Genomic DNA, 26407 nt, shown 5'->3' with positions numbered 1-26407 from the left:
TCGAGATTGAACTATTACAATGCTTGATGGAAAAGCATGTTTCTCCATGTCATTCTGGAAAGAGCTGCTGTAGCTCTTCTCTACTTAGTCTTATTGTACCTATTCATTACTGGCCTCACTTCATGCAAAAGTTCATTGTGATTTCTGAGATATGATATCACACCATATACATTCATTCTTAGAATAGCCTTCAGTCTCAGACTAATAGAGATCTTATAATGGTAACAAATTTTAGTCATATTGGCCTGGGACGCATTTAAGCTGATGATTTATCATTGCAGAGATTTAGGATGTAAATCAAATTTGATGTACTAAATTTTGTATTACAGCAAAGTTTCTGCATAAATCACATTTTGCCAAGATGTATACAGAATAGATAATCAGCTTTCCTAAAAAAAAAAAAAAAAAAAAAATCTAAATTAAAAGGCTTCTGATCCTGAGATCAACAACAGAAACCTTAGAACAGACAACAGAAAGTCAGTAAACTATGACTTATTGAAAAGAAGAGAAAAAAAAAAAAAAACCACCCTAGAAGTTAACCTAGCCTGTGATCTTCTGGCCTCTTAACTCAATATAGAATCCAAAAATCAAAAAAATTAGCACATATGTAGAGAGAAAGACCATTAATGGAGATGCCTGCATTTCCAGCTGCATTTCCCAGAATTCAAAAGTTCACACGAATATTATAATTATCAGCGAGGAAAATATACAGCCTGGCTAAGCAATCGTTGGTCTCATATAATTCACAGCAATGCGAATCTGTCATCTTTGATTCCATACATGAAGCATGCTAAAGGAATAAAAAGATCTTCAGAAGCATCGACCAGAAAGACAGGGGAGGCAAACAGCAATTTAAACATTGTAAACTACACTTCTACTACAGTGAAATCCTGGCCTTTACACAGCAATTTGGTACTTTGCAATAAATTGCAGCAAAGCCAGAATTTCAGTGTAAGTACATGCAAGTCTGAAAAAACACGATACTGGCACTGTTTTGTAACTTGCACTAATTTAACAGAATTGGTGACAAAAATCAATACCAATGTTATTAAATAATTCATATTATTTTAATACCAATACATTTATTTTCTGGAAGATTTACATCATCTCTGTTGAAAGTAGGTCATCAGGACATAAGGGACAGAAAAAAGCAACGAAGGAAATTTAAGTGATCTGAAATATATAGGTTACAGAAATATTAACTATAGTAGATTTGTGAAGAATGTTCTTAATAGTTTCTGTCTAGAAAGAAGAGTTCCTTTTTACAAAGAAAAGCAGGTTTCTACAAATGATTTACATGTAATTTTACATATATGAATGATTTTATAAAGAAACTAAACTAACAGTTCCTCTGGTGCTGAACCATTAAGAACAGAAAAAAATTCAAACACTCTCAGGTACTAAATCCTCATCAAAAAAAGTACAGCAGGCCTTCCATTTTAGATAAGGTGAACCTGATAACAGATACTACGTGGAATATTGCATGAGCATGTAGATCTGGTATGCTTTGCAGTAACATTAAAGAACTCATTGTTCAAATGCGAAGTTGCCCTAGTGATCTCATTTGCCCTCTGCAAAACTGCTGAGAGTACAACATCCATCCAGCATCTCTAGTTTATGACTATGAGCGTGAAGCACTTTGAGATTCCTCAAAACAAACATTAATGTTAGTCCTGTGGTGCTCCTTCTTGACACTACCGTCACTTAGGTAGTTTTTTAGATTCCAGCTGCAATTTTTTCTGATAACAGGTACCCCACAGGCAACAAGGCTTACAGAGTAAAGGTTGCGGAACCATGCCCTGGTACTATTGGCAATTACCAAAGGCAGTATTTTTATTCAGTTTATAAGTGGTATGTTTAATTCCAGTAAATCCAAAATTAGATAAATCAAAGAAGAATCATGATACAATCCTTTGAGCAAGTGCTCAGGTGAAACTACTTCTAGAAACATCCAGCTTATACTGGGAACACTCAGGTATTGCCAACAAAAACCTTCAAAAACATCATGGAAGCAACTTTGAAAATACTGAGCATTAGGCAAGATAGTATGATTTTCACAATTTTCCTTCTGAGCCTTGGAATTGCTTTCATGATTCTCTTAAATGTTTTGTTGGGGTTTTTTTTGTTGTTGTTGTTTTTTAATTAAGGTCTGACATGATCTCAACATTCAAGGAGCTGGAACTTAAGGATACCAAATATTTCACGATAATAATCCGTGTGGCCAAGATTGCTATCCAGAGATTTCACTGATATCACTTACCCATTACTAAAACTATACTGTTTCATTTGCACAGTTATTCTACTGGGGGCGGGGGGGGGGGGGGGGGGGCGGGCGGCACAAAACACCATCAAAGTAAAAAACTTCTGTACTTCCACTGCCTATGGATGCTAGTTGAAAGCTTCCCTCTGCTTACCCTGTCATGTCATTTACTGGGCACAGCCTGAACAGTCAAAAGTGGCTGTGGAGCAAAGAAACGAACTTTTAGATCAGCACTGCAGCTTCCATTCTATCCAATGTAAAATAATAGTGCATAGGATTAACTCTGCCCAGTGTGACCTCCTTGGCTAGAGCTTTTGCAGGTCTCCTGCTGCACATTAGCTATCTCCTATTTCCCTGCTCCTAAGTGGGAGCTGCTAGCAGCAGTTGCTGTATAATTACTTACTTGATTCTGTCTAAGGAGCTTAAACTAAGAGTTGAGCAAAGAAAGCAGATTAACAATTTGAACCCACATGTAATACACAGACACACAGACAACCAGCAAGACTGCCGGGTCAATACACGGGGCCGAGGAAATGCACTTCAGCCACTCTTGCTCCAGCAAGACGGGCTTCATTTTCACTGCAGGGCAATGAAACTGCGCGAAGAGGGGGAGACGGGAAGATGGGCTGCAGCCACCGGCCGGGGAGAGGGCCGGAGGCACGGCCGCTCCATCGCCGGCAGCCCGATTAGCCGGCGGAGCGGCGCCCGGCCTGCTCGCCCGTCACATGCTCCCAGGTGTCGCCTAGCAACAGCAAAGCCCAGAGAAAAGTTCTCCCTCTCTCAACTTCAAATCTGCGTCTGAGACCGACTGAGGGGAGCTTATTGTGCTCCAGACTAAGCATCTGTTTCTTTCTTATAGCCTTCTGTAAATGACTGCATATACCACACGTACGCAAGCCTGTCCATGCATAACCCGCCCCCCCCCAGGCGCAACCTGTCTACGTGCAAGCGCCAGAGCTTGTGCGCTTCTCATCAAAAACAACTCTAGGTACAATTTTAGTGGTCACCAAACCTGCTCTTGGAATGCAGGTGAACTCTGCTCTGCAAAACCGCTCACCCTTCGGTAGCAAGAAGGGCACAAAGATCGCAAGGAAAAAATGCAAAAACCCTGGGGTGATTCCCCCCCCTCCCTTATCCACAGCCCGTGAGCAGCACTCGCTAGAGGAAAAGCTGCCCACTTGCATCTCTATCAAACTGTGAGTTTAGACCGCAGAGTTGCAAAGTCTGAGCTGTCCCTCCAAATTTAGCAAATTAGTGTGTTGCTGCCTTGTACAACCAGAAAAAAAAGTGTGTATAAACCAGAAAAACAATCAGAAAAGACATCCTGGGATAATTTAAAACCAAGATGAAGTGAAGCTAAAGAGCCAGTGGTGTTTGTAGTGTTTTTTAAGGCGCTACTTCATTTTCCACAACAGAAATCGACTCCATCAAATGACTCCTGGAAAGAGCCAACTGTCTCCCCCAGCTATTAGAAAGAACTCCTTGAATCAGCTCCCGTTAACCCCTACTTTCAGGCACTTCGGTCTTTTTCTCATAGAAGTCCCCAGGACAGGGATGTGCTCCTCGCAGCGCAAGTCCCATTCCGGAGAGGCTGGAGCATAGCGCTTACCTTGGCAACTGCCCTGCATTATGCATGCAGTGAATAATATGAGCAGTTTGCAAGCAGTTGCTGCTCTTCCATCCATCCGATGGTGAGGTCCCATCTGGGCTGGGATGCTCCAGCTCCCTCAGAAGTTGGCTCCTCAACTCCGGGGTGCTGATCTGCACAGCAGCAGCACAAGGAGCCCGGTGTCTTTTTCTTGTCCCGCTAGTTGCAGAAGAAAGGCGTGTACGCCTGTTGAGACATCGCGTTTTCTATAAACTCCCACCCTCCAGACATTGCATAAAGCTCTTTATACCCGGCGGCCCCGGAACTAGCATGAGGGAATCAGGCACTGCTCCAGGCCCTGCAGCCACAGGCTGCCTCTGCCCCTCCTTCCACACTGTGCAGGATAGGCAAGATGCTTCCAAGCCCCTGCACTCTGCAGACTTTATATCAGAGTCCATTGGTGCTACACTGCGTATTTGGAGTAGATCAGGGGAATTGCAGATTGCAAGTGAACTATGTCCCAGGTTTTAGTGCCCCAAAAAGGCATGCTCCAAACAAGAAAAGTATTTTTGACAACTTTGAAAAATGTCACGTCACCTACTTACCAATGCAGGGGATAAAGCTTAGAAGTTGTTGTTGTTATTATTATTATTATTCCTCAGATAAATATTGTGAAAGGAAAACTGTAGGGATGAAACTTCTCCACTTTCTTTGCAGATAAAAATCAGTTTGGTAAAGTGCTTTGGCTGTGAATGCTTAAGATATCAGCTGGAGACACCTTACTCTAGTTCTAACTCTCCGATAGTGTGTGCAGCACACATGAAATGTCTGCCCGTGTTTTACTGCTGCCATTTCAGGAATCACATACTTACTAACAAGGGTAGAACAGTGCATAGTATCACAGGGGAAAGATAAAGATACCCTAATACTTCAGGCTGGAATGCAGTCTTGGGAAAAGGGCAAACATTTTGGAGGCTTGGCTTGCAGGATCAGAAGCATCATACATAAACTGTGTGAAGTTAAATCATTATTTTGATTTGTATGAGTCAGAAATAGTCTTCCATGTAGAAAATTTAGCTATGCCAAGCTGTTCCTTTCTCTGTATGTGCGCACACATACACATGCATGGGAGCAAGATGTGTCTATTCGTCTTGCAAGAGGCTTTGTCAGATTAATTTTAATGACACCACCTTTATAAATTCCATATATTGTTTACGTTAGCTTCATACCATGTTCATTATACTGCAATAGGCGTTTGCTGATTCTGCAACAGAACTTAAGCGATATTTCAAAGTATTCTCTTCTTTTTGCCATGGACTGCAATTTCAATTAAGGGGTAGAGGTGCCTGCATTATTCTTGCAAAAGGTGCAGAGGAACATATTGTTGCTTATTAGCAGATTGTGATTTTCCTCCAGGTCCTGTAGGACACTAATCCCCCTAAACCTTTCCGTAAAGGTTTTCTATCTATCGAGATGGAAGGGGGGCGGGGGGAGAAAGGGGAGAAGATGTGGAGCATAGGCTTTTGCAAGGTTGTGATTTATGCAGGTTCAGGGCTGTTTGGTGTAGTGGTACGACACAGCACCGGGGTCAAGCCACAAGAAACACTGGGGGCAGATCAGAATATTCAATTAGCTTCCTGGCACCTCTGAATCACAAAGAGAGGATAAGATCTCTCCATCACAAGATCCAGAGCTGCCGGGGGAGGGGGGCGACCTACCCTCTTCAAACCTCTCTCCTCCCTCCCACCCTCTCTCCTTTCACTGTAGGAGAACAGTGCTTGAAACATTCCTTTCTGCACGGAAGGACTTTTCCTATTGTTGTTTTCTTTGTGTTTCAGTGTTGCCAACTTACTGGAATTCTTGTCGTGGTTTCACAGCAAGGCTCAGGCTGACCAAACGGAACCAGCTGCGTTTGTGTATGGGGCCGCCGCTGCTTTAATCCCCCAACAACGCCGATGGGGAGGGAAGGAAGGGATCCTCAGAGGGGAGCAAGCAGATCCGCTCTGTACAGATGGGTGCCTGAAAAGCCAACATACAGATTGACCGTACTTAATTAGAAGGGGAATTGTTTAAAGCAGTTCACACCCCAGCAACACGCAGACAGTGCAAACAGTGCTTGGGAGCTGCAACCCAGATTGGGAGCTACGTGCACTCTTCTGTCACCGTATGTTTGAGGTGACCTATATACAAGCTTTGGGAGGCACCTACCTATGTTTCACTCCCACAGAGCTGGCAGCCAGAAGGTGTGCTCCTGCCCCATTCACCATTACCATTTCTATACATCTGTACTTCCCACAGGGTGCTGGGCAAGAGGGATTCTCAAACAGAAACAGCGGAGACGCTGTTGATAGGGGAAGCCCTGTGCTGAGACAGTGGGTCAAGCTCTCCCCATCCATTCTTCTTTGCACTTAGAAGACAAAATTTGCATTCAGAGACAAATGAACCGATCAGCCCAGATACTTCGCTGCTGAAGAATGATGGTCACTATGGAGCCAGCATAGGACAATGCTGTTCTCTATTTACTTCATCTAAAATTTTCTCCTCTCACTTTACCATGGCACCTCATCATCCAACCAAAGGGAACCTGTCCTGCTGGACAACATCAAATGGAACTTCAGCGAGACTAGAGCTGCAAGATCAGATTCAAAACACTTCAAGGCTTTCCTATAACTACATCCAAAATTGCCCACGCCGGTGTAACACACCTCTCCTTCTCAGCTTCCTGTTGACTAAAATGTTAGCTGATTGTTTTCTGACTGAACTAGATCTAGGGATTTTTAGTTGATTATTTCAGGTTTAAGAAGATGCAGACTATATCTGTTAGAAGGTTAGAGCGAGAAAACATAGGCAATGTAGTTGTTCACTGAACTCTGCTTTTAATTCAAAATACAGTTTGGGATGTGTTTGCTCACCTGGTTTTTGCTGTAAGCAAGCATCAGAAAAGCTGTTAAAGGTGTAATTTAGAACAAACAACCACGTTGCTTACGCATTAAAGACGCACGCTAAGCTCAGAAGTTAAAAATTAAAAGGCTTGATTTTTGATCAGGGTTCAGTTCTAATTTAGTGTCCAAACTCATCCAATTCTTAACAGACAGGTAGAAACACCAGGGTTGATGTATAACTAGATAAAGATACAAAGCTGATGGCTAATTAAAAAACAAACAAACGAACAAACAAAAAAAAAAAAACAAGCAAAAGATACATTCACTAAATGAAACAGTGGATGAGATCTGCACCTGTAAATTCGTCTCTTCTGAACTTCTCAGGGCTAGGACAGTTTATGGAGGCTGAGGATCTACCCAGTGCGTTATCCAATAAAGCTGTAATTGCCACTGGCATTCAGTAATCTTGTGGTCAGTCTGTCCTTGGATAAACCCAGGTTCTTCCACATAGAAAACATTTTACATTACAAGCTGTGTTTCCAATTTCACATTTAAGTTTCACCATTAAATCCTATGTCTTTATTATGACAAGCTTTTTTATTATTTTTGTTTAATCATACTAAAGCAAGGCTACCTGTAGCCATGCTCATTTTTTGAGATAACACTGGTAATGACAAGTCATACGAATCTAAACTAAAGACTCTGTCTCTCTGCCTGGGTAATAATATAAATACCTAACAGCAGCAGTTAATTCTTCAGATTTCATCCATCTTTGCTGTTCTACGATTTGAAGTGTCCCGTTTCTTTAACTGAACCTCTGGCTTACAGCAAGCAATAATATTTGCGTATGTTAGAGGCTTCCTTTCTTAACGGACTATTAATGGCAAGAGGGTCTCTTTAGAGGTACTACTCTTGAGGCATTTCCTTCACCTAAGGCCCAATTCAGTTTGCATCAAAGCCATCAGACTTCAGGTAAAGCAGACTTAGTTGTTTTCATTGGGGTCCACAGTAGCAATGTGTATTTGGACTTCACCACTTAATCTTTCCAAGTACATCTAATGTGAGCAGAAGTTTCCATGAATAGGAAGGTCACATTTTAGGGAAGGTCACATTTTAGGGAATTGAGCTGCATCTTGCACAGAGAACCAGTATTGATTTCAGCTCTACAACATACAGAAGAGAAAAGCAGAAAACAGCCCCGAGTTCACCAAGTTTCTGATATAAGCCACAACACATTTCACAGTGTCTAAAACAATGGCAGTTATTTGCCAGGGAGGTATTTTTTCCAAGGATTTAAAGAACAAACAAAACCCACCTAATCTCAAACTAAGGAAAAAAGGGCCTTAGTTGATATGGTTCCCAAACATCTAAGGCATATTCATAACTAGAGCACAGATTTCCAGAAGACTGGATCAAAGGTGGATCCCCAGCCCACATGAATGTGAGAAACATTAAACTGAGGAGATGTGAACTGGGCCAGAACAGAAATCACAGAGTCAGGATTGCACAATGCAGCACTGTGGCAAGAATATTCCTGAAGGTCTCCTGGTTAGTGACACATTACTTCTCTCGTTTAACTTGGAATTATATCACTGTGCCCTGGAACAAGAAGCAGTGCATGGAAACTGTGTGCTTTTTTGGTAATTGCCACTGAACAAGTGAGGCTAGCAGAGAGACAGTCACTAAATGAGCTTCCAAACACCCCCTGTGTATTTCACCTGCAGAACTGGGCCTGTGATGGAGTTTAAAAATAACATTATAGAGATGAGAGAGTTTATTTACCTGGAAGGCAGAAGGAAGTGGAGAAAGATTAAACAGCTTCCAGTTGTCCCCTCCACCCTTCGGTCAGCACTGTCTGGTCCAGCCTGCAAGTCCCTGTGCCCTATCCTGGAGACACAGTCACAAAGTAAGGGCAAGTATGCTTTACCCCAGCTATATCTCTAGTTACCAAAGTTCTTGGTACTCACCTTACTGCAAGCAGACTTCTTTGGCACTTTTTCTGTCTCTGAGGAACAGAAGTCCTCATTTTTGCTCCAGTTCACTGGCCCTTCAGTGCCTGCTCTGCCCTGCAAGGAAGCAACAAATGGAATTTGTACTTGAAAAGGATGGGAGGTAAAAAGTCATTTGGAGATGCCTCATGTTCTAAAAACTTTTTAGGGTACTAACAAGGGAAATAGGATAGGCTGGAATAACTCTGAACACCCTTTGCAAGAGCAGATTGAGCTATGCTGAGGAAAAGCAAGACTGGAGTCCTTGTCTTCTTGATGTTTTTCCAACCACACTTCACTCTACCAACCAAGCCTGGCCAGCATTGCAAAACCACAAGTGCACATCCCAAGAGTGCTCATAGAAAATAATTACTCTGCAAATATCTATCCTGGGCTTCACTGCAGTCATGTATAAAACAAAAACAATAGAAATATTAGCATTTCCCACATTTATTTAGGTGTTCTGTATGACAATATTCACTTTCAAGATTATGCATCTCAACACAGTATTCCATAAAGGAGAGAAACACATAGCATGTCTTTCAAAATAAGAGCCAATGTATCTTCACTTCTGAAGCCAGTAACTCAGGAACAGTTTAATTACACAAGGACCTGCTGTTTTTCATAGGATGCTAACTCATTCAATATACCAGCAGACTGCTCTTTGGTAATTAATGTGGATAAAATAGTGAAGGAAAGCCCCTGCCTCATGTATTACAGAAACGTAATAGCAAATGAAACACAAAAGAAGCAAAGAAAGTTTACCACACTAGGGAACACTCCTCTAGCTCTGCCTAGACCACAGCCTTTTTTTTTTTTTTTACATGATAGGAAGTCACTTAAAACTTCTGAAGCATTCATTGTTTTCTGATTTAAGACACCTGGGCCTGTTTAGCAACACCTGAAGTGCTCATTGCTGTAACCAAAGTTGATGAGAGCTGTTCTTTAGAGGTGTAATACCAAGTACTCTGAAACTCTGAGCCCTTGATATCTTAATTGAGGTACCAAAAAAAAAACCCAAACCACAGGATATTTTAACCATTGATTCTGTGCATTAATTCCCTATGCATAAGACTAGATGAATCTCTCAGGCACTTTACAGGTGACAACTAGAAAAAAATCTGAGTGGAAATTAGTAAGCTGCTTCTCAGTGAAAAATAAGTAGTATAAAAGACAGCTGGAGAAAATGGTATACCATCTATCGCAGCTATTGTTACAAGTAAATACAGATGTGATGTTGTAAGAGCTAACACTGAGTGAACCTAGTATGAGGCAAGATTACTATTCTTTTATATATCATTCAAGCTAGCATGTCCTACAAATTTCTTTTCCTCTCACTTCCCACACAGTTAGTTTAAAAACTTAATTACCAAATAGACAACAGTATCTATGCTATGTCGTATGTTAAATTATCTATCTTCATTGGTATACATCCCTATTAATAACAGATTTAAAGTCTGTTCAGGATAAAAACCTTTGTAAGTGGGACTCTCACATACTAAGAACTGTGTCTCGTTTCTCCAACAGCCAGGATGAAACACCTGAGAGATCACAAAAGCAGTCCATCAAAAGCACCTGAGAAAAGATAAATAATAAGCCTTCAGATCAGTAGTATTAATTAGAATTTCAGGCTAAACCCAGGGTAATAACAGTAAGCAAATGAGAACATGGTTTAGCAGTATAGAGGTTACAGGTGACAGATTCTCACAGTTTTGATATGTATTTCAGAGTGTCAGAGATTAACCACTGCCTACTTAATAGAAAAGCTGAAAATATGCTCTTACTCTGCAAATTTTGTGAACAAGCCTTCATGCTTACTGACAAACAGGACTACACAGCAATAGGCCTATGAAACACAGTCATCCTGAGAATAAAGTTACTCAATGTATGACCAAAATATAGCAACCCTGCAACACCCTGTGCATGCCAACCATTGATTTGTATACCGAGATATTTATAGTATAAATATATTTTGTTATATTAAATTAAATGGAAAAATATGAAGAAAACGATAGCTCAAGATAAGCCACACTGTAGCAATTCTTAACTGATTGCTAAGGAACAATACCCAAAATATTTGCTTTGAAAATAGTACCCAATTCAGCCAACCTGCAAAACTGCTTTGACAAGAAGAGACCAAATTCATGAATGCATGAGGTCAAAAGGATTACAATAACTAAAAAAAAACAACCTCTCTCCTCCTTGGGGGACTTGTTCACAGGAATGAGATATAGGACAGTTCAGTGAGCACAGACTTTGGTAAGCAGGGTAACTGGCTTGAGAAGTCCACCCTTCCCCCTTTATCCATCTTCCCTCGGAGCTGCAGCATTGCAATTCACACTCCCTTTTGTCCCCTCAGTTGTGCAGGTCCTCAAGAGAGAGCTGACGGCTGCGCCTGCCTTACAGCACAGTCCCACAAACACAGGATAGAGCTGCAAATGGCAGCAGGGAGCACAACACTCCTAAACCGACTTTGCTGCTCATGCCAATATCTCATCAGATTGTACTTTACAACCCAGGAGGAACAGGATAGCATGCCTGGAGAAGCTAGATCCACTTGAGCTATCATCAGGAAAGCATACAATGTTATTTTTATAGCCGCTTCACAGAAAAGAGAATTGTGAGGTGGAAGTTTGCCATCAAAAAACAGCTTAATGGTGTGTTTTGTATTTTGCAAGATATCTAACTGAATTCCTCCCTCCTCTCAGCACTAATTCTTGCATACAGAAGTTATTATTGTATAATCCAGTTCCAAAATTTAAGATTTTTCCTGATTAGGATACTTCTAAAGACCTCAGCACAGTAAAGGGTACCTCCTGCTGTTTTACTGTTTTGAATACAGAGTGATCAACATTATTCAGGATGAGATCTTAAATTAAAACCAAGGGGAAAGTTACTTTTCTGGTGCTTATCTTAAGAAATTTCAGATATGTAACACTTGAGTTTCTAGTGCAGCTGCACTGCACCATAAGCTGAAGGGCATATTCAAGAAACTGGAACACATTCTTTACTCATTTTGCCTAAATTTCCACTGGAACAGTAGTTTGTGAATTTGAAAAAACGAATGAGAACAGAGCTATGCAACATACCCACTGTAATTACTGATGTCTTAGAAAGCTTTGTGGGGGGTTGTTCATTGCTTTTTTTCCTTTTTAAGATAAACAATTGTGTTTAAGTGTCATTGTAAGTCAGAGCCACAAGCTATTAAAAGTAAATAGGAGGTTACATACCACATTCCCCTAGATATTAAAACTCCTTTTGTTCCTTAAGAATGACTGTTTAATGTTTAGCCTTTCTAGAAAAACTGGAGCTATGTATGTCACTTTGTGTCAGGCACTTTAAGAGATACTAATGAAAATGCCCTAGGTCCCCATAATCCTTTGTGGCTGATTAGGTACAGTAGAAGAAGTTGTTTCATTAATTTGAAGGCCATGAGCTTGAACCCTCATATTGACCTGAAAGTAATGTTTTATTCATATTGTGGTGTTGTAGTCAAAACTCCAGAAATAATTAAAAGGACATGCCTCAAACCTTAGACCTTTGAATTATGAAGCTGGATACCCAGTTAATTATTGCACAATGGAAAAAGGCAAGTAGAAACTCAGCAGTCCTGATATATTACTATTGCCATCTACCTGTGAAAAGCCAATGGGTGATCAAATACATACCAATAAGTATGTCTTCAATTCCCAAAACATCCAGATTATTTCCACAGGTCACAGCTAAAAAGCTTTCTTCTGGATTAAAATAAATTTTTAGACATTAGGTTAAATTCTGGCTCCATTAGACTGACAAGGGAAAACTCCAAAGTTCAGTAGTTTCAGCTAAGATTCATCACCAGTCAGTGACCAGCTCCCCATAGCCATTATTCAAATGAAACACAAGATGGCTGGATCTATTTCAGGAAGAAAATAAGTCATTTTTCAAGAAAAGATGACAAAAACCCATGCCTGACTTTAGAAACTAGCTATCTAGTTGTCCTAGATACAAGCAGGAACTCATTGTAGTCAACAGTCAGTTCTTCCAGTCAACCTTTCAGACAATCAGTCCCCTGAATTTTTATTAGCTGTTATTTCTGAGTGGTCTTCAAGGCTTGTTACCTGTCAAGCATAACAAAGTGATTCAACCTGAAGAGCAAAGGCACATATATATGAATGGTGAAGTTCTCATTTAAAAAGCTGTCATCATCCGACAGGCAGATGATGATACTAAGAAATGCTGAAGTAAAAACTAATGAATAGAAACTCTGCTGATCCATGTTTACCTTTTGCAGCAGTAGATATCTCTCTATATATATCCAGCAATCAAAGAAACCTAGTGAAAATTCAAGACAAATATTTACATCCTCAGTAATCAACACAGGCATCCCACACCATCCTTGTAATATGATTTAGTCATATCTGTTCCTTTATGCACCTCATATTGCCAATAATCACTGTTGGTTCCATCTTGCTTGGGCTTTGACAAGTCTCATGAATGTAGTAATACAATTAGCTTTAGACAAGCTTTTTCATATCTTAAATCAATTCAGATAAGTGAACTTCAATAAAACTTACAGAACGCATTCAAAATACATGAAACTCTTCTTACGTCTTACTATCATCCAACTTTTCCAAATGTCATCAGACTATAACTGTTTCAAATACTGAACCACTGACTACAATCAGCAGAGATTCAAATTATATATAATGTTATTGCCAGCACTCTTCCATTTCTGCACCAAGTTCTTTCTGATGAAAGAAAACATTAAAGCCAAATCTTCCTCTTCAAGCTACAGCACCAAGAACCATTTACTGTTCTCTTAATGGACAGCATGATCTTCCCTTTTTTTATTTCTGTTGCTATATCCTCACCCCAGAATGGATCACATATTCTTCTAAATTGCCATTTCATTTTTTTCCTTCCCAATATATTCTTCCCTTCCTAATATCTCCTTGCAGGCATTAATCTGCTTCTTTAAAGACTAAGTTACAAGAGACAGCAAACAGGACTGCAAACAGAAAGAATGTAATCAATATGTGCAGTAGTTCATACTACTCTTCTTATAGCACAACACAATTACTTCTTATGTAAACTGACATATTGATCAAGTTGCAGTATAAGATATAAGGTCAGATTCACAACTATGAAGCTGCTGGTTTGAACTAATTTACCAGTATAAAAACCTCCTACAAACTGAATATGATTTAGGGTCACCAGAGCAGATCCTACTCCGGATCACAACTAGAGTGCATACCAGGAAGAGATGAAGGTGCAACACTATAGCCTGTTTATTTTCCTAGTTCCCAGTGATCCCTGGACAACTATGTATGAGATAGAGCAGTTTGTTGACTACTTACTATGCCTGTGATATTTAAATCCCCATAAACCAGGATTAGGAAAGGACAAAAGGTACTTTAAAGCCACCTGTCATCATCTCACACTCATCCTGAGTTAAACACAGTGAAAGATTAGGGATTTGTGGGCAGTTTTCCATTTTAGTCTGACCTTTAGGTTTTAACAGTATAATAATCAGGTTAAATGAGAAGAAAGTTATTCAAAATATCATTCTCTCTGGGATTCTCTTAAGGGTTAAAATATAAGAATAAGGGGTTTTCCATATTCTAGAATACCAAAGAGAACCATTATTATTTTTGAGATTAAAAAACCTGTCACAACTGACCAATTTACACAGGGACATGATTGCACTCCATACCCTCAATCATATGCTGCAGGAGATGTCTTTTTTTTCCCTGTACCAAAAGGCAGTTTTCCATGGGTCAAATTCCCAAAATCAGGCTAAAGAATTCATCATCCCTGCTCTTGTTTCACTGTTTCTAAATACAGAGGACACAAGTAATGCTTTTCATTAAAACTTAGTATCTAGGACCCTAATCATATTTTTATACTGCTCCATCCGATTAACTCTTCATCCTAATTGAATCTTTGGGTGACACTATCAAATAAGCATGTAAAATTATTCTCATAATTGTTTTATTACTAAAGCCTGAATACTAACTGCACTGGACACCAGTATTTCCAGTCTTTTTAAGTAGTCTAGATATTCATATATACTTTGATTTTTATGTATGGACATGCACAGATTCTAAATACAAAATTTAAATGCTATCTCCTGCTCTGGAAAACACAGTAATATATTAACTGATGCTTGCAACCTACTTACACAGATTTATGATAAAACCATTCTGCTATCATAGCAATTGCTAGCTAGCTAAGTTCCACCTATTGCTTTCAAAATTTCAAAAGCCAGTACTACATTTTAAAGAATTATTAGCAGTGTCTAAAAACCAGATAAGTATTTGCAGGACAGGAAAATCCAGCCCGCACACTAAGATTTAATTCTGGTATCAAATCACTACTAGAAAGCTAGCCTCCAAGATACAAGATATTGGGATGATTTACAGGGGCTATGGGAGTCAGAGATCCTTTTTCCCTTCCTTCGTCTTGCTACCTCTCTTCCGTGGCATTCCCCCCACTCAGATGTTGGGCAGGGCACAATCATAAGCAGCCCCTACTATATGCATTATGGCTACAGACAACCCAGGAACACAGCTATATTTCATGCAGTTTAATTGAAAATATCTTCATTGGGTTTGATCCATTTTGTATTTGTGAAGAACAAGAGTAGACAAATGTGATGTTGACTCAGTGTACAAGTTCAATTATACCAGTTAATTTTACAGAAAAGAGCATAGAACTAGTTCAGTGTTATTTTAGATGATTTGGGGAAAGGAGTAAGAAAGAGGAAAAAAAAAATGTGGGTGCATCTTCCAGTGTCTCCACCACAGCCCATTCTCCCAGATGTGCTCAGCCTGAGATGCTATATAGAAGGGAGACTCTCATGTCAGATTCCCAAACAGCAGCTTTGCCCCTGATTTCAACACCTACAGGAATACTGCATTTGTTACATTTTTGATACATTGCTGGGACACTTGGTCGCTGAAGCACAAAATCGGTTGCCAGCACGCTGTACTGAGCCTTCTGTACAAAACAGTTCAATATTTTTTAGAGACTTCATCGCACGCTATTGCTCTTGTAGCACCTATGTAACTCATTGCTCAGTTTAGAATCTAGGCACAGAAGGAAGAGGCCAAACATAAATGTGAATCTCTATAAACAATCTGAATACACTAAATATTGGTTTGGTGGTTTTGTCCTACAAGATAATAAAACATTCCCTTTTAGTTTTAATGTCATTTTGATCTTTATGTCTGCACTCCCCTATCTGCCAAACAAAGCAGAGATCTTTGCTACTGTCACTTGTTTCCTTAAGGTAAAAAAAAAAAAAAACATTGGTGAGGAGGATCAGAGGTAAAGTTCCGTAGGCAACAGCAGCATTTACATTTTCAGACTACTGAAGTTTGCAACTCTAATAGTTTGTTGAATTTAGTTTTGGCTTATTTAAACTATCTGGCAAAATCCTCTCAGATTTTGGTTTGTGGTTCTTTTAGTATTTGGTTTACACAATTTTCCACAGAGAATGAATGACAAAAAGGAGTCAACAGAATCTTTTCTATTAACTCAATTGCAATGTCAAAAAAGAGCTCAGTTTCATATGCATATTTGAAGAAATGAGCCCCATTTTCCTTGAATTTGAATCTGCATTGTGACATGCTAGAAGCTGACTCAAATTCTGCAGCTAGAGTCTGCTCCTTTTCTCAGCAAATTTCTTCAGGTGAAAAAGTGGGAGATGGTTGGAAGGAAGCCTGGTTCTTTTAATCTTATCTAAGCACTCCTGAAAGGAGTTACAGTTGAAGATAAGGGATGTTGAGTCACATGCCTTTTCTGCCTTAGAGTTCTTATCATGTATGGGGAACGATCCCATTTCTACACCAATTTTAAGCTACTGCAATTCCAGCATCTTTACAAGAGATGTTCCTGATATGCACAAATATGAAGAGAACCAGGCATAGTCATAACATTTAACTGTGACAGTAAAATTCAGGGCTACCATCTACTGCCACTGCAATGCCAAGTAAAAAAAATAAAAGCCATGCTTGGCCTTTGAAGTGATCTTTACTTCAGCTGCCCCTGGCTAAAAGCGTTTAAGGGGAGGAGGAGAAATTTTTCCTGATCTCTGAGGTGACATTTAACAGACCTGGGAAACAGACATGGAGTGCGAGGGTCTAGTCAGGAAGGCCTATGGCATGAATGACTTCTAAAAGCAAATAAAATAGTAATGCATTCAGTACACTTAACATCTCATTCTTTGACAAAGGACTTCTTCCTTCTTGACTTTATCTTCCTCTTGATAGTAACCACTACCAACAGGGCTGAGATGGACCAAATACCTGACACAATGAAGACTGTAGGAAAGAAACATACAATACTCAAAGAATCTTACGTCAAAATCCTTGTAACTCTGCAAATTCCTTCTGCTTGCCTTTGGCAGAGTAACCGTCTTAACTATGCCGCAGCATGCTTTATGATATACAATGATCAAAACCAGGAGCAACCGCTTCAAGTTCAGGCAACTTCACTTTTTTTTTATTATTTTAAAATCCTTCCACTAGAACTTTATATATCTAGAGTGGGGTGAGAAGTTCTACTCCAGACCAGAGTTCTCAAGAGGTTCTCAAGCCAAGGAGGCAAGAAGGTCTAAGATCCACTGCTTTGCACCACACTACAAGCACGACAAGCAACAGGCAATGCAGGTATAAGTAGCTGCTGCTTTGTCTAGGTCAGGTCTCATGAGCATGCAGGAAAAAAAGGTACCACTGTATCCTTCAACCTAACCTTACTGCATCATACGTCTTCTCTGAATTCCCAGTTACAGCTTAGAAGCATCAGCCCAGAACTCAGCAACCTCTATAGGCATGTGGTAGTCGTCATTATATAACTCACAGAAGTGAGTTTTGAACCATATTTTGGGCAGTTCTGCCCCACAGCACCCCCAGCATCTCTAATTTCTACAAACCAATGTGAAGCAATTAAAGATGCTCCACAAAAGAAGCCACTAATGTGTAAGATATATATCTACAGCTGACGTCCACATAAAAAACTGCCTAGTTAGAACATAAAAGACACAATGAAGATGCTTCAGGATCCTGCTCACAGAAGGTACTTTGATGTTTTAATATTCAGCTAGCATGTATTTGAAGTAATCTCAGTTCAACATACAGTCTCAAGAACATAAGAAATCCAGCACTAAAAAGTTTCTTAACTTTAACTGTGAAGAACATTCCTTCCCAGTTATGTCAGCTTTGTCAGTACTACCGCCTCACTCTTGAAAAGCAGTTTCTCCAGGAAAAAAAACTTCCTGAAAACATAAGCAATAAATGCAGGCAATTAAAAGAAGTGGGGGTAGGAGCAGACTGTTAGGCTACCTTTGGATCTCCAAAAAGACAGGAAAGATAAGCTTGTAATTTGCTCATTTTGGAAAGCTTCTGAAATTAATTTTGCTTAACTAGTATCATATCTTTACGCATTCCCTTGAATTTGATTATACTTTCCTGAGAGTCTTCATACTCTAAGATGATTCAAAACAGAATTAATTTTAACCATGAAAACATTACAGAATATTTTGAATGAGCATTTTCATTTCAGCTGAATCACTAACAGTCTGAGCCCCATTCACAAGCAGAGCTTGGCAAAACTCGTTTACTACTATTTGATGTTCCCTTAGTAATTTTTTTATCTCCCTGTCTCTTAGGCGGAGATGTAATAGAAAACGTAATATAGCCTTAAACATTTACTGTATATGCAATATCCAAAGTTCTATTAAGAATACCTTTGGGAAGAGAGTGTAGAAATGCTATCTTTAAAAAAAACTATTTTCCGTAGTGCAGAACAATTGAAGCTTTTCAAGTGGTTTTTAGAAGAGAAGGCTGAAGGTCTGTCACATGAGATTAACTCTAAAAAGGACTAAGTTCTTATACAAAGGAAAAGTGCATGCAAAGGGCAGTAAAATACTAAGCAGGCTAGGTTAACTAACAAAGCCCGTATCCCAGTCGTTCCAGCAGGCAATGCTATTAATACAAAAGATCTTAACCCCCACCCCTTTTTCTCTACTTCAAGAACACCTCCGGTAGCCTACACTCCATTATAGGCCTGTGCTTGTTCAGCAGTTATTTCTGATAGCATTCCACAGCTCAGGGAGGAGGAAAGATCAGCTATTTCCATCTACATATTTCTGATCCATAGGTAAAGCGCAATGCCCGAACAGACCATTCAACAGAAAAACAAAACTATAAAACCACCACATTACATGTTTTGGTCTCTTTGAAGCAAAGTGGCTATAGTCATAGAACTGTTACTCGCTATGACAGATCAATTCCCTGAAGTTTTAAAAAAAGAAGTATGTTCGTGGTAGTACTGATATTAATAGCCTTGCTCTTATCAGTCATCTCCAAGCAAATCTCTGCAGTCAGCAATGCCTACAAGATGTTCATACTTGAGTCAAGACTGACACCCAGTGGCTATATCTTTTAACTGTTTTTTTTTTTTTTTTTGTGGTATGCCAACCTAATTTTTAAGAACTGAGATTCCACAGTGAGATTCTCCTCCCAGACCTTCAGCCTTCTCTCCTGAGAGCCACTTGAAAAGCTTCAGTTGTTCTATAGCATACATAATATAAAAATAAATCAACTGAAAACTCACACTATATATAAATTTAATGTTTCCTTAAGAGCCTCTAACAAGTCAGATATTTTATAGCACTATGCACATGCATTTAACAAGTTTAGAATACCACAGGCTTTAAAAAAATGTAGATAATCTAGTCCCACCTCTCTAATCATTATGGTAAACAGATGATAATACCAGAAGGAGAGGAGAGGAGAGGAGAAAGATGTTCTAATATTAAAGCACTGTGGTAGGTTAACTGCTTCAGAAATGGACATCTATTTTCTGTATTTCATAGAATCATGGAATCGTTTAGGTTGGAAAAGACCTTTAAGATCATAGAGTCCCACCATTAACCTAGCGCTGCCAAGTCTACCACTAAACCATGGTTCTAGGCACCACATCTACTCATCTTTTAAATACCTCCAGGGATGGGGACTCAACTGCTTCCCTGGGCAGACTGTTCCAGTGCCTGACTACCCTTTCAGTGAAGAAGTTTTTCCTAATTTCCATGTAATCCTTTTTACAACTGTAAGCACGGTATTAGGTTCAAGTATTAGTGATTAATAAGTGACTGGTTTTACTTGATGCAGTATTAATATACATGTTCTAGCCATTGAACTTCAATCTAACACCAAGGGAAGTCATTTTTTGTGGAAGTAGAATATAGAACATATGTAAAATGATCATCATATACGGAAAAATGAGTTTACTTCGTATATCTCTTGCTTCATTTATTTCAAAATTATCAATACCGTAATAGACAAGTCTATTTTGATTGGGGGAGTATCATTAAATCTGAGAGATAGGTAAGTCATGTACTTGTTCGTGACATACTTCGAAATAAAAAGGCTTATTTTATTCTCCCTCAAAGACACCAGCTGTTATCATTTTGTCCATGCATGGTGTCTTGACAGGCCTAACTACAGAGTTAAGGTTTCAGTTTATCCAAAGATGGTACAGCGAGTTTTGTGATACTAGCAACAAGTGCTGCCTTTATCATATGTCCCATCTTTGGTAAATGCTTAGCAGCACAACCCTTCAATGTGGTCAACAAAATGTGGCAGAATGATGCAAATATCACTAGGCTATCATGGTAGGTGGTTATTATTTCACTATCAGCAGTTTAGTGAATGCATTCAAGCCCTGAGGCAGCACATACCAGACTAACAGAATGAAGTTCTCCACTAAAATGTGGGAGACTAGCATCAATCCAGCAAAGTCGTGTTTTATCTAGTAAAACACGACTTTGCTGGATTGGTGTTCCTGTTTTACCAGATAAAACACCCGAGAATCATTTCTTTCAGAGGCACTACGTTTTCCATCATAACCAGTGAAAACTTCAATATCCTGAAAAGTCTGAGACAAAATCCTCTGAATTTTGAGTCTGAGCTACAGTTAGTCTTCCTCAGACAGCATATCCATTTCAAGAACAGTAATAATATCTTGAAATTATTTGTAATCCTATTTGGAGGAGATGAGGCAAATTAAGTCCTCTCTCAAAATCATTTTAGATGGAATATGAATGCTGCACATGATGCCAATTATGAAGTGTCCGTTGCTTGATTCGAAGTATTTCAGCTTCCCATTTGAATAGTAATAGGAGAAAGTAGCAAGGGCACAAACAGGCTACCAGGATAATTTTCTTTATAGCACAAGCCACATCATAGTATTGTGAGTCTATAGGATTAGGGTACATGATTTGCAGTGCAGAATCCAGAAGAGCTATTACTGAAAAGATACCCCGTTCAGCAGTAGCACAGGATAGTACTGTGGTAGCATCTATGCGTTCAAATAATATCTGCAGGCAGGTCAATCAGATCACCTGCTGAAACACAAACGACTTTGAAACAACTCATTCAGAGTACCAGTAGTTTTTGTCAGAATTTTTTTCTATTGCTCCTGAAAAGGCATAGAATAACACTTAGCACACAGATTTATAAAACACTGATAACCTACAGGAGAGATGATGTAAGCCAGAAGTACTTATATCTGGAAAAGTGCAAGGACATGTAACTATGAGCTCAGTAAAACAGAAGGTTTTCTCAAAGGTATTCCTTTTGTCCTCCCTGTTCTTGGAGTAATGTACACAGCTGGAAACTTTTTACCACTGTCCCACATTCTTTCAGTGATTACATGTAAAGATAACCCAAATCATTTTGAACCCCTGGACCATTTTTATTCAGTAGCCAAATAGCCTCATCTTCCATAAGCACACAAGACATTAATATTTTCAAGGCACCTTGTAACTGCTCTGGTACTAATCTCAGCACAGCTCTGGAGACAGGGAACATCCTACTGTCCCCTTCTGGTAGCCAACAAAGCCTCCATAGCCTGAACTGAGGGAGGAAACACTCCTTGAAGATTGATGCTCCAATCATTTGCACAAAGAACATCTGAGAAAGTACTTGAAGTACTTGGAAAAATTACTTCCAAGTTTTTTTTCCTATCTCTACACTTCAAAGGTAAAGCAGCTGAGTTTCACTATGAGGTAAGTAAATATTATTCTGACTACAGTTGACAATAATATGGTTCATGTGGCAATTATAGTATCTAAAGTCATGCTAACCTTCAGACTTCTTGGTATCGTGCATTTTTAATAATGAAAAAGAAGGTGTAGGCAAAACTTCTTCAAGTTGTGCTTGCATATGCTATTTAACATCTCATTTAAGTACATGTAAAGCCAGGCCATCCCATTTGAAATTTCACTTAAACTAACGTTTCTATGTTTTTATGTATAGTTAAAGAAAGAGTATACATCAGTTTATTGTAAGGAAGAGCCTTACCGACTTTTTTCTTCTCTGGCACATGGAGCTAAGAAGTCCACAAGTAGGTTAACATATTTCTTTGCATTCAGGAGCTTCAGCATGGATAGCTGCAAACCTAACCAATAGAAATTTAAAAATTTCTCACTGAAACAAAAATATTGTTGAAACAAACACCATCATCATTAATAGTTTGGTTTCTATAGCAATCCTCAGAGCCAGAAAAAAGGTCTACTTAGATTTTTGCTAGGCTAGATACAAAGGATAACAGCAGAATGTATTTCGACTTGTAGATGTTTACAGAGAATTATTAATACCCTTCAATATTATTCTTACCTAAAGGAACCAATACTTCACTACAAAAATCCTTGCTATACTAGCACTGAACATGTTACACCAGTGTTGTTAATATTTAAGCATTTAAACACACAGCCTCCTTCCCTCAGCTTCACACTGCAGACAGCGTTCCTTCACTCCTGCAGACGATTTTATGGCTAGATCAGATGCTTAAGCAATTTAGTAAGTCAACTCTGCAGTATGAACCAAGTCTCTACTGCAGAAAGCCACTAGGCATTTTTTCCCTCACACTATTTATGGTCTTCACTCCTGGAAAAACCTTCCTTTCAGGTTAAATGGACTTCTGCCTGCCAAACTCAGGCCTTTACAGTAGCCGCTGAGAAGAGCCAAGCCGCTTGCCCTCAGAAGAGGAGTCGTGTGTATGCAAAGGTGCCGCGGCAGTTTCAGCTCTGTGTACCAGCTTAGCGGCAACAGGCAACCAGACTGTCCTTTTAAAAATTTTTGTTTCCTCTTGGGCAGAGCTGCCGAGGCCGAGCCAGCGGCCGCCGCCGCTGAGCAACCCCCGCCGCCGGTCAGCACGGAGCCGGCGGGGAAAGGCCGCACCCGCCCGCCCCGCGGGGCTGCAAACTACGCTTCCCGGCATGCACTGCTCCGGCCGCCGCCTCGGGCGGCCCGCGGGGCCGCTCCCGCCCGGCCCGGTCATGGCGGCCGCCCGCCCGGCACCGCAGTCCCACAGGGCGAGTCCTGAACTCGGCCCCATCTGCTCGCTTTTCTTGCGAGGTCTGATGCAATTTAGCATTTACCAAGTTTCATTTTATTCCCACCCATCTTAACCCACCTTCTTAACCACCTTCTGTAATGCCTCTCAGGTACTGAGCTTAAAGACATTTTTTTAAGGCTAAACGGCAAGATTCAGCTAGCTTGGTGTTCCAAATATTTAAGCATAGACAGGATTAAACACTGCCTACTGCTGTCAGTTGTATCTGTGCAATACCATTCAATAATAATTGCATTTCATTAAGCTCTTCACTCAGCAAGCCATAATGCGGACTCCTTCTGCAGCTGATGTGTACCTACATGTAAAAACATACCTCTGGAGCCTGCCACAGGCACACCGAAAGCAACCAGCTGTTCCAACACCCTATAAAATGGGTGTCTAGATCAGAGCTCCTCCTAACATCGCTCCGCAGAAGCAACTCTATGCTGTTTACATTCTACAAGTTTTCATTTACAAACATATGTTTAAACATACTCACCTTTTTAAAAATCTGTGAATGAGGCAGAGGTTTGCTAGTTTATGAGAGAAGACCTACCTCCGGCTCCAGCAGCGTAGCGTTTAGCCACAAGCAAATGCTGTGTAACAAGGCTGATGTTCACCCAGGGCTCGCTGAGGGGTTTGTGAGGAGCCACGGATGCCCACTGGCGTTCAGATGGCGGCCAGCGTTTGTGCCAAGCTGGAAATAATGGCACCAGCTCTGTCAGGAGCAGCGATGGCCAGCTGCATCCCCAGGGCAGGGGCACGGGGGTCCCCAACGGGACAGCAGAGCGGGGCCTCTCAGCCGGGGCCCATCCCGCTGCCCCCAGCAAGGGAGCTGGGCAGTCTGGGGGCAGCCCCAGCCCAGGGTATCATCAGACACCTCTACAGGGACGGGGCGGGATGGGACGTCAGCCACAGGTCAGCATGTGCACACAGGGCTGTGACAGAGCCAGTGACCAACATCCCACAGCACCACTAGGGCCAGGACTGACGGCCTCAGGCTGAGCTCACACAGAGCCCCCAACCCCATAGGCAAGGGTGTGGGTGGGGATACAAGGGGAGGCTGGTCAGGACCATTAAGGCTTATTAGTGCATTAAGGGCTCTGAGAGCTAGCTTACTAGCACAATTACTGCTATGAGCTCAGTCTAATGCATACTTTTATAAACCCTTTAAAAAATCTGTAGGTCAAAAGATGGAAATTCTGACATTTATGCAAGTTTAAAGTTATACTGACAACAATGGTTGTAAGATAAATGTCTTTTTATAACACTATAAATAATCACCTCTCCAAAAGACAAAATCTATTCCCAATACTAAAAGGATTACAACTTTATAACTGTACGGAACTTGACTTTTTCTACCAAATCTCTATCATTTTCATTTGCGAAATATTGTGTACTACATAGCGCAACATGTTTTAACTTGCTAAATACATTTCCAGCAGAGTAATTCCTTTTCCAGTTATCAGACAATATCTTCTCTAAATGTGCTAGGTGAGATTAAAACATCTGCTTTTTACTGCAACTCCATCAAAATATATGAGCTTCCACTCTTGAAAATTGTAATTACTGTATTTAAAAGGTACAGTGTAAAAGAGTTTTGTATTGCTAATTACAGTTATCATGCTGTTGAAAATCAGGCAGGTGGAAGAAAATAGTTGTGCAAAGCACACTTTACAATAAGAAGTCACTGAGATGCAACAACAAATTCAAAATAATTACTTGTCTAAGTACATTTTCTTTGGCACCAATGTAGCAAATCAAACCTTTAAGGTTTGGTTTAGTTTTCATTTTGAGAGCATTCTTGATCTAGTTAAATGTTCAACATCATCAAATGTTCAGTCAAATATTTAGTATATGAAAAATGTGTCTGTACTCTTTTATTTATATGCTTTCATTCCCTTGCTAGGCTGAATGCCACAAATACTTTTGAAAATAACTGTTATTCATGTATAGATATGTTTACATACTTAGGCTGTAAGGTGGAAAATATCTCTTAGTAAGGGAAACTAAAAATGAAAGGAGAACTATTAGAATAAAAGTAGAAATAAGCAAATATCTTCAAAACAAAGCAAAAGCTAATATATTGGTATTACACACAGACAGATTATGAGTATTTACCTACCACCAAAATGCTCAGAGTTAGCTTTTGGCTGTATTGTATAGAGATAAAATGGGAAAGTACTGAAGACGGCCTCCTCCCTTCTATGCCTCATTAAAGTTTTCTCGCTGTACCTCCTGAAAAAAGTTGCAGAAGAGCAATATTAAAAAAGGGGGAAATGGAGAGCCAGGTTCATACCAGGCGCAAAAGAGAAGACCATGTTTACCGCTCCAGTCCCAAGGAATCATTAACATTTGTTGGGAGCTACACAAAGAGTAACTCTTTGCCATCAAAGACTTGACTTACAGCATTTTCCGTGACAGTGAGTTTAGATGAAAACACAATAAAGCTGATTGGCTTTGATCAGCTCTGTCAGATGACACGCTCAAGATTTGTACCAAAAAGCAAAGACAAAATCCTGGCCTCACTGGAATCAACAGTTCTGCCACTACCTTTGTGCATGCCAAGATTTCATTACAGGTTTTTATAAGGCTGTGTCATTAAGAGATCATTTTTCATATAGAACTATCAGGTTTTAGCACAGAACATAGGTCCACATTAAAAAAATTTAAAACTGCAGCCACAACAGTTGGCAAATACAAGTCAATTTGTCAAGACTTACCGTACTCAGCTGACTATTCAGCCTGAATCCTGAGCTGTCAAATCCACTAAAACACGTTTTGCAGTCAGAAGGTGAAATACAGGTTTCTATTTTATCCTTCTTCAGATACAGTCTTCAGTGAAGTAAAGTTTTGATTTTTTAAATTTTCTTGTTCAATTACTTTGAGTATTTGAACTTTTGAACTGTTTTTCCTAAAATTCACACATGCGATACAACTTACAGGACTGTGAACCACATTCTTTATAACACTGCTCTTTAATATCAGGATTCAAAATATTGTAAATTGTGTGGTTCCATTATTTTACGAGTTCAAGTCAGGTAGGTTTTTGTTTCTTCTGGGCACTTTGGTCATGTACTGACATGTGTAGTATAATGAAATAAATACTCTTGAAATAATACCATTACAGCATGATGCAGTCAGGTTAAATGGTCAAGACTATCTTGAGGCCATGAAACACTAGAAGAAAATTGTGTGAAATGTGTGTATTATTTTTAACAGTTCATAGCAGACAAGATATGTGCATTATTCACATTGAGGTGGCAAAAAAATGGAAACACATTTCAGAAGCATCATGTCAAGCTCT

The 26407-nt window shown here is 39.8% G+C and overlaps 1 protein-coding gene across 1 annotated transcript in view; it reads right to left on the bottom strand.

Moving 5' to 3' along the window:
• The window catches only part of LRP2 (LDL receptor related protein 2), a gene marked incomplete at both ends in the record, with an annotated part of 130997 nt that extends 126817 nt beyond the window's left edge, over nt 1-4180 (bottom strand). Inside the window, 4 exon segments of the mRNA XM_082311876.1 lie at nt 3870-3979; nt 3981-4050; nt 4053-4132; nt 4134-4180. Of these exon segments, the coding sequence (XP_082168002.1) occupies nt 3870-3979; nt 3981-4050; nt 4053-4132; nt 4134-4180 (307 nt within the window).
• Between the last annotated feature and the right edge of the window lie 22227 nt (nt 4181-26407).

Source organism: Platalea leucorodia (genome assembly GCF_965183815.1).
Source record: "Platalea leucorodia genome assembly, chromosome: 5".
NCBI lineage: Eukaryota > Metazoa > Chordata > Aves > Pelecaniformes > Threskiornithidae > Platalea > Platalea leucorodia.
Note: the sequence above shows the minus strand (reverse complement) of the source record. Positions and strands in the feature narration are given on the sequence as shown.